This window comes from Megalopta genalis, chromosome 1 (genome assembly GCF_051020955.1).
Source record: "Megalopta genalis isolate 19385.01 chromosome 1, iyMegGena1_principal, whole genome shotgun sequence".
In the NCBI taxonomy this organism is placed as follows: domain Eukaryota; kingdom Metazoa; phylum Arthropoda; class Insecta; order Hymenoptera; family Halictidae; genus Megalopta; species Megalopta genalis.
In genome coordinates, this window is record NC_135013.1 from 37,517,991 (window position 1) to 37,527,278 (window position 9,288).

General features: G+C 39.1%; 1 protein-coding gene across 1 annotated transcript; it reads left to right on the forward strand.

The window, feature by feature from the left end:
* The first annotated feature begins 2,816 nt into the window (after positions 1–2,816).
* On the forward strand, positions 2,817–8,022 carry LOC117218688 (uncharacterized). The gene is made up of 5 exons (XM_033467234.2): positions 2,817–3,062; positions 4,917–5,312; positions 5,959–6,101; positions 7,257–7,828; positions 7,937–8,022. The coding sequence occupies exons 1-5, from the start codon at positions 2,933–2,935 to the stop codon at positions 7,938–7,940; spliced, it is 1,245 nt and encodes a 414-aa protein (XP_033323125.2). The 5' UTR covers positions 2,817–2,932; the 3' UTR covers positions 7,941–8,022.
* The last annotated feature ends 1,266 nt before the right edge of the window (positions 8,023–9,288 follow it).

The following is a 9,288-nucleotide window of genomic DNA, read 5'->3' on the forward strand; positions in this document are numbered from 1 at the left end:
ATGTATTTCCTATGAAATAAGTTATTAACAAACTCTAGAGTATATTATACATATACATATACTTTTCTAGGATTCATAAATTAAGCCCGTTAATATATATCAAAATATAATAACTGTAAATTCAATAGTATATTATACAAATTTCTGTATATATTTATACTTAATTGTTAATTATTGATGTAAATGATTTATATGCTATCAAATATTTATATTACAGATATGAATAAATTATTTGTAATATCATATATTATTAAAAATTATCCCACATTTATATACAGGTGCCTAATGATTTCCTATGATATTTTATGATTAGAATATCCTATGATATCCTAAATGATATCCTAAATGATATCCTAAATGATATCCTAAATGATATCCTATGATATCCTACGATATCCTAAATGATATCCTATATTTATATATATTCATAGCTCTTGTAAATATCGTTTAAATATTCTTTGATAATTTTTCTGCAAATTTGAATTGTTAAATCGAAAATTCCAAACATGCAATACAAGTTTAATATGAATATAAAGCAAAAATAAATTCTATAAACAACGACGTTGCTGAACAAGAGAAAATTGCGAAAAAAAATCCTCAATGAAATTCAACGAAAATTAATTCAACGTAGTCAACTTCTTTACAATCTGAAAAGCTACAACAATACATTTCACATGAACTTGTCAAAATCTCGAGATCGAACTGAATGTTCCAATTTAATTTTCAAAATCTGCTTACCGACGATCCAACGAATCGCAGAGATCATCGACGAAAACGCACAGGGCACCGTCGAACGGTTCCAGCAGAATTTCCAAAATCGTCTCACGAACGAAAACGAAGTGCTGAGGTCACGCGTCGTGACTCACGGCCGGCCGCGCGCGGCATTTTCGGCGAGAATCGTGGGGCCCGTCGGCGGGCCCGTCGGCCGACCGGATATCTGGATTTCAGGATTACGAGAATTCGCTCGCAGCTTTTCGTTCTTTTTGTTCTCGAGGACCTGGTCGAGGGATTCTTCCTTATTGCCGGATAATAAAGGAGCCGATGATCCTCGCCGCCCCGGCCCTGGCAACGTAACCAGCATCGTAAAATTCCCATAAAATCCACGCAATGCGTCCCCCCGGGAAGGGGGATCGAGAACGTTCGGGGACCAGCTACTCCGTGGATTTCGGTAATGAGTGTCCTGCGAGAAGGCCAATCTCCCGAGTGCATCTACCTTCGCATTCCTGCTTTGGATCCGCGGGACCAACGATTCCTTGAATCGGCTTCTTACTTTCCTTGCGCGTCTCTTCGCGGATTCTTCGCGAAGCTTCCCGGATTAATATTGGTCTCTAACCTCTTGCACTGGAAGCTGTCGGCCCCTAAGGTCGTGCGGTTTTAATTTCGATTTACATTTCACAAAATTTGCTGAATAAAACCATCTGGCTTAAAGCATTGATAAATAAATAATAATTGCGAAATAATTTACTAACAGCTACGTACAGACTCGATATTATATCGATATTGAATCGATATTAAAACCGCACGAATTCTAGATCCAAATTAGGCTTTCGGACCTTTATTACATTTCGTGCATATTATTTATTGCATTTTCTGTACGTGAAATTGATCCTCGAGATCAATTGACGCAATGGTCAACGATTATTGGCATTATTATTCGAAAAATTTTGCATATAAATAATTTAATAATAATAATAATAATAATTTATTAATATTTAATAATATTTAATAATATATATTAATAATATATTAATATATTAATATATAATATATTAATAATATATTAACATATTAATATATAATATATTAATAATATATTAACATATTAATATATAATATATTAATAATATATTTAATAATATTTATTCGAATAAAGAATGTAGAATTATCCGGCCAAACATCTAGAATAACTTGTCACGAATAATGATTAATCGTTATTTAAATAAAATATTCAACCAAAAAGCACAATTATTTCAAATGAATATTACTTCGAAACAGTTTCAATAACGCGCAACTCTTACGCGGAAGCAGAATCTTGATTTCCGTAGAAAAGCGAGCCACACATCGTATCCGATCAGCGAAATCCAAGAAAAGGCCATATAGAAGACGAGAAGAGACCTAACAGCATCGTAGGCCTGGAGAACCGCAAGGTGGCCAGAAGATCGGTGTCAAGATGCTCGATCAGGCTGCTCCTAGCCATAGAGGGCGATCGCTATAGCGCGATCGATTGCATAAGGACACGTGCCAGCATAAGGACGTGCGATCGCCAGAAGTTGAACAGGCGGTGACTACCGTTACCGAAGCATCCTCGAAAATTGTCGTCCGGCAAGTACGTCGATCCTGGGACCTTGACATCCTACGCTACCACCACCTTGGCAGCGTTCTTTTCTGGCGAACGACGAATGATGGCCGGTGGTGGTGACCGGTCATTCTAAATCTCCTCCAATAAGCGCGCAAAACCGCGGCGCACCGAATCGTCCTTGCCTCGGTTCGTTCTTCCTCCTCCTCTTCCTCGTCTTCTTCTTCTTCTTCTTCTCGGTCGTCGTTGTTCAGCATCGACCCCGGGTGACGAGAGCCAGATGGAGGGGAAGAATACAAGAGCGGTGCAGAAACCTTGTGCACTTCCTGAGACCCGCAGGATCCTGCGCCCGCGTGTAATTGGGGTCCTGCGAAGACCAAGCTACTCCCTACGAAGGACCGATGGTGGGGGATGCCCTATGTAAGCCCTCGAGCCGTCCAGGTCCAGGCCATCCAGCATCAGGACATCGGGCAAGGACTCGAACACACGAACGGCGTGCCTTGTTGTCGACGTTGTGACCGATTCCCATCGGTGGCCGCGGAGTTCAACGTTCAACGATCAGACCGAGGGGCAACGGGTGGTAACGCGATACGGAACACGGCCGTCTTCTATCCCACGATATACTCGTAGATCATCATGGGGTTCATCTTGATACTCATGACCCTGCTGCTAGCCATCGGCGATGCTGCTAGGAGGTCCACCACACCAGCTACGGAGCACAATCCACAGGACAGTCAGCTTCTTGGACGACGGGGATCGCATCCTGGTGAGTCCAATCCGACAGTTTTTGTTGAACCTGGTCTTCGCGGAAGCTTTAGGCTTGTTCTTTGAATGATTTTTTCTCGACTACTGGCTGGTTCTCTGAGGAACTTTTAGTTGTGGTACTGAGACAAATTCTAGCTTGGATTTTTTACATATTTTTAGTTTAGTCTAACTAGTGCGCGAAACTCAAGTTTAGTACTCTAGACTAGTTTTGGTTACTGTGCAAAATTCTATCCTGGTCCCATGTGCGAGTTTCAGTTCAGTTTGGCACTGAGACAAATTCTAGCTTGGATTTTTTACATATTTTTAGTTTAGTCCAACTAGTGCGCGAAACTCAAGTTTAGTACTCTAGACTAGTTTTGGTTACTGTGCAATCCTGGTCCCATGTTGACTGAGTTTCAGTTCAGTTTGGCACTGGGACCAATTCTAGCTTGATCCTTTTTAATTGAGTCTGGCCGTTGGGAAAAATTCTAGCTTGGTCCTTTGACAAATTTTTAATCGAGTCTGGCTACTGTAAAAAATTCTACCTTGGTTCTTTGGACGATTTTTAATTGATTCTGGCTACTGTGAAAAATTCTACCTTGGTTCTTTGGACTATTTTTAATTGATTCTGGCTACTGTGAAAAATTCTACCTGAGTTCTTTGGGCGATCTTCAGTTGAGTCTGGCTACTGTGACAAATTCTAGTTTGGTTCTTTGGACGATTTTTGGTTGGATCTGGCTACTGTGAAAAATTCTAGCTTGGTTTCTTGGACGATCTTTAGTTGAGTCTGGCTACTGTGACAAATTCTAGTTTGGTTCTTTGGACGATTTTTGATTGGGTCTGGCTACTGTGAAAAATTCTACCTTGGTTCTTTGGACGATCTTCAGTTGAGTCTGGCTACTGTGAAAAATTCTAGTTTGGTTCTTTGGACTATTTTTAATTGATTCTGGCTACTGTGAAAAATTCTACCTGAGTTCTTTGGGCGATCTTCAGTTGAGTCTGGCTACTGTGAAAAATTCTAGTTTGATTCTTTGGACGATTTTTGATTGGGTCTGGCTACTGTGAAAAATTCTAGCTTGGTTATTTAGACGATCTTTAATTGAGTCTGGCTAATGTGAAAAATTCTAGTTTGGTTCTTTGGACGATTTTTGATTGGGTCTGGCTACTGTAAAAAATTCTACTTTAGTTCTTTGGACGATCTTTAGTTGAATCTAGCTACTGTGAACAATTCTAGCATAACCCTTCAAGCCATTTTTAGTTAAATCTGGCTACTGGGAACAATTTTAGCCTTGCCCCTTGAGCCATTTTCAATTGATCCCGGTCATTGCGAAACACTCTGGCTTAGTCTATTAAGCAATTTTTAGTTGAACCTAGTTAGCTTGAAATAATAATTTAGCTTTGTTCTTTTAGCGGTTTTCCGTTGACACTGAATTCTTGAAAAACATTCTAGCCAGGTCTTTCGAGCGATTGTTTGTTAAGTCTGTCTATATTATTTACTATTTTATGTCGTTTCAATTGTTAGCATAATTAAGTATAATCTGAGTGAGAGTCGTTCAATCTGTCCACGTTTCAAAGATACCACTATTATCATATAAAATTAACACTAGAACTACCAAACCAATTAAAATGACGGGTTCCTGATTTTTCTATTCACAATCCCTGATACTATAAAAATGTCTTAGTCAAAAATTTGTATTTGAATATTTTCATTCAAGCATCTATTACAATAAAAATCGTAGGAAGTTTAACTAAATCCAACCTTGTCATTGTTACAAAACTATATACATTAGTCGCATTTAGAGCTCGGCAGTTCTAGCGTTAACCAAAAGTGAACAAATTTCAGGAAAGAATTGGCTATACTAATTTTCTGCTGCAGGAAACGTCTGGGACCTGATAGAGCTGCAGAAGCTGGACAACCCGGATTTATGGACCAAGAATCCGACATCGGCGACGAAGACCCCCGAGTCGGCGGATTCGATCAAGCTGATCGGAAGGCAAAGTTACCCGGGACAAACAAATCCCGACAGTTCGAACGAACTACCAGGACCCATAGTGACGTCGAAACCGACAACGACTGCCCAACCACCGCCAGGGTGCCTGGAGTCTCGAGGACAATTCCCGAGCTCGAAGAGCTGCGCCAATTATCTGAACTGTTGGGACGGTGTTGTGATCGAGCAAACTTGCCCGGACGGTCTGCTATTCAACTCTGTCAGCCTGGTCTGCGACTATGACTATAATGTGAACTGCGGCAACCGGCCTGTACCCACGCCAAGTGAGTAGTTATAGTTTCTGATCCAATTAAAAAGTAACAAAGTGCTTTCGCTGACCAATAGACTCGGTAGAAATGCGGGATCTTTCTGCAGAATACACATTTTCTAAGTCAATTGTCAGGAACAGGAGATACATGAAAAGTGTAGCTATTTTTTAAATAATTATTCGAAGATGGTGTAGCAATATTCTCAAAGTCGTCTATTTATTTTCGTCGTAAGTGCATGAAATCTGCCGTCGATTTTTAAACTCTTTGAACACTTCTTCAATTGTTTTCCGTGTACCTCGGATACGAGAAACGATTTGTAATATTATTTTATTATTTAGTGTTTAAACGGTGCTTCTCCTTACTCATTTTTACTGCTTCGAACGTTTTTCATTTTTCCATGTTCTATTTTTTTTTTATTCTAATATTCGAATTGAAATTTCTACTGGATCTTAGTTGTGCGAAGTTGTGTATGTATAGTTAATTGATTACGTCAATGAAAGATACAATATTGGGCGCGAAGTGAAAATTAAATGAAAACGCGGAACAAATTTGTTGTTTTAGAAATAATTGTATCAAGAGAAACCGAACATTCTGCGAGCATTAGAAATATATTCACGATAATAGCGAGCAATAATCGTTAACAATTGCTATGTCGATACAGAACCACCGATGCAAAACGGCACGCAACTATGCCCGGATCCGAACGGCCGCTACAGGAGTGCGACGAACTGCTCGGAATTCTACGTGTGCGTTTTCGGAAAGCCCGTCAAGTTCAGCTGCCCCCGCGGACTGGTCTATAATGACGTAAGAAACCCATTCTGAAATCGCCGGCAGAACACTCGCGGAATTTTAAGTCGCGGAATTATCGTCGGCGATCTCAAACGTTCGCGGTCAAAGGCCGCGGCCGCGACTTCCGCCGTCGTTCCATGAAATCAAATTCGATGTTATCGTCTATTTCTAGTTCTGCCGGCAACCTGCCCGCGCTATGACTAAAACATATCGGTCTGGTATTCGTGAGATCCTTGTGTCTTAAAAAGGAATTTATGGAAGGTTCAACGTTCTTCGTAACTTTGTCTCTGATAATTCGATTGAGAAGTAACTTGATGTGGAGCATGTAACAGTGAGATTTAAGAATGTCACAACAAGACAATTTTTAGGATGAGTTTTAAACAATTTCGGATGACACGACGTTTTTAGTCATTTTACTGAATTAAATTCTTTGTGATGTGCAAGTTTGAAAAATGTCGCAAGAAGACATGCTTTAAGTTTAATTCTAAAAAATTTCGCAAAGTCCCACGTTTTTTGGCATTTTACTGAGATCAATTCTTTTTGATGTGCAACATAATGCAATAAATTTTGAGAATGACACAACGAGACAATTTTTAAGTTTAACTCCAAAAAATTTCGGATGGCTCGACGTTTTGAATTCTCTTCGAATTCTCTTCTAGTTTTGAAGAATGTCGCACTAGAACAATTTTTCAGTTGAATTCCAAAGAATTTCGGAATGTATAACGTTTTTAGCCAATTTACTGAGATAAATTCTTTTCGATGTTCTACATATAACAGCGAGATTGAAGAATGTCAATTTTTTAAGTTGAATCCCAAAGATTTCGTAAGATCCGATGTTGTTAGCCATTTTTAGTCGACTAAAAGATTATTCATTGCAGCAACATAATAAAAGTGCTATTAGTTCTTGTCGCTGTATGTATTTTCTTGTATTTTAGTATTCTGAACATAACATAAATGCACAAAGATCCGCAGTCCAGCAATAACTATAATAAGCATATAACTAAAATAAAGAACTGAAACTTTCAGGGACCCCAAAACATTTCCTAAAACAAAAACAAATCTCACGCATGTTATAACTATTTCGATTTAAAATTAATACGGTCAGATTAAAATTCTTCATCAGAAATGTTCCTATTCGAGTGAAGTGAAACATCATTTTTTCTGCAACAGTTGCTAGGCGTGTGCGACTACCCGTACAACGTGGACTGCAAGGGTGCAGCAACTCCGAAGCCGACAACGACGACGTCTCAGAGCACTTCGTCGACAACTCAGCCGACCCAGACTTCTCAGACGACTCAAGGATCGTCCAATCCATCGTACCCGAACCCGAACCCAAATCCCTCGTATCCCTCGAATCCTTCCTATCCGGGCAGCGGGAACTCCTATCAGAACCCTTGGCTGAGCAGATTGGACCCCGAGAGCTGGCAGCAACGTGTTGCGGAGTCGCCGTCGGACTTCGACGAAGAGGATGACGACGACGAGAGAGAATTGTCCAGCGGGCAACAGCATCCCAGGTCTCCCCAGCCCGAGCTACAGTCCCAGAACCCTTGGAACCTGATACAAAACGTTCCTGCGAGCCTGGCGACCGTGCCTTGCGAGAACGGAGATCTTCACAGGCTGAACCATGCGTGCACCAACGTGGTCGTTTGCAGGAACGGAAGGCCACAATTGGTCCAGTGCTCGTCGGGACTCGCGTTCGACAGATCCTCGGACGTCTGTCAACCTATCTCCGTTGCCAAATGGTAATTATCGACGGTTACTTAATCGTCGGATAGATTTATCGGTTAAAACAATCGATTGGTTCTTGAATATGCACATTATTAATCCGTATTCTTTTGTTTCTGTTTCAGCTAATCAACGTGTCACCTAGACTTAACGCTTTGTACTATGTACGATCACCATTTAAACGTAAATAAAGCACCGATCTTCCTTAGAACTCGAGTTCGTTGTTTTTTCAACGTAGAAATTGTGTCACATTTTCTGCCGTTTTTGGAATAATCAAGGATCCGGTAATTGGAATTGTTTCGACTTCGATTTTATAAGTTAATCTTCTCCGGAACGCGCAGGTTGCTTGAAATGCTTAATTATTTGCTTATTTATTTTTACAATATTCTGATATCCAAACGTTCTATCATCTAATCATTGTATTATTTTGATAAATTATCGTTTACTAGAGAACTTGAATGATATTTTTAGATAATAGAATGTTTTTGTGTCAGAATGTTAGAAAGATAAATCTTCAAATAAGAGAGTAGAGAATTAGATTTAAATATATAATATAGATTAAAGACAATTATTTACTATAACATTTAGAAGAATTTAATAGAATACTCGATAATGATCAAACTGATATATACTAATAACGATACGATATAGAATAAGAATAAATAGTAGGTTTATAAAATTTAAGATCTGAAATTTTAGACATTCGATTTTATAAATTATTCTTCTCTGGAACATTAGAGTTGAACTAAAAATATAACATATCGAAAGTGCAACGTGGACAGATGGCAATTGCATAGAAAGGAATATGAAGAATATAAATGTTGTATCAACCAAGGATTTATCCTCTGGATGGTAACTCGAGAACCGAACGAAGAAAATGGCAAACTGTTCGGTCTTCCACTGCAAGAGTGCGGCACTGTAGCTCCACGTTCTCCAGAACAGAGAGAGAGAGAGAGAGAGAGAGAGAGAGAGAGAGAGAGAGAGAGAGAGAGAGAGAGAGAGAGAGAGAGAGAGAGAGAGAGAGAGAGAGAGAGAGAGAGAGAGAGAGAGAGAGAGAGAGAGAGAGAGAGAGAGAGAGAGAGTAGATGGCTCGGATCTCAAAAATATTGGAGAACAATAGCTGCTTTATAACTAGAACCGATACATATTTCCAATATTTAATAACAATTCGATCTTTGAGCCAGTAGCAATCTTTTTTTAACTATTACTTCGCGATCACCATTCATTTCAGCAAATAGAAATGGTCGTTTATTAATTCTAGAAAGTAGATCCACTTTTTAAAAATAGAAAGTACACCAAAGAAACACCATAAAAATTCTTTCCTCCAATTAGACAGTATAAAAAAAACCGCTATGAACAAGGTCAACTTTTAATTGATGGTTATATAATTTATATAACTTTTTATTTTATTATTAACTTTAGAAATCTGAAGTCGTCCTTCAGAATCAAAAGAATAATTTCATTCGAGATAGTTAGC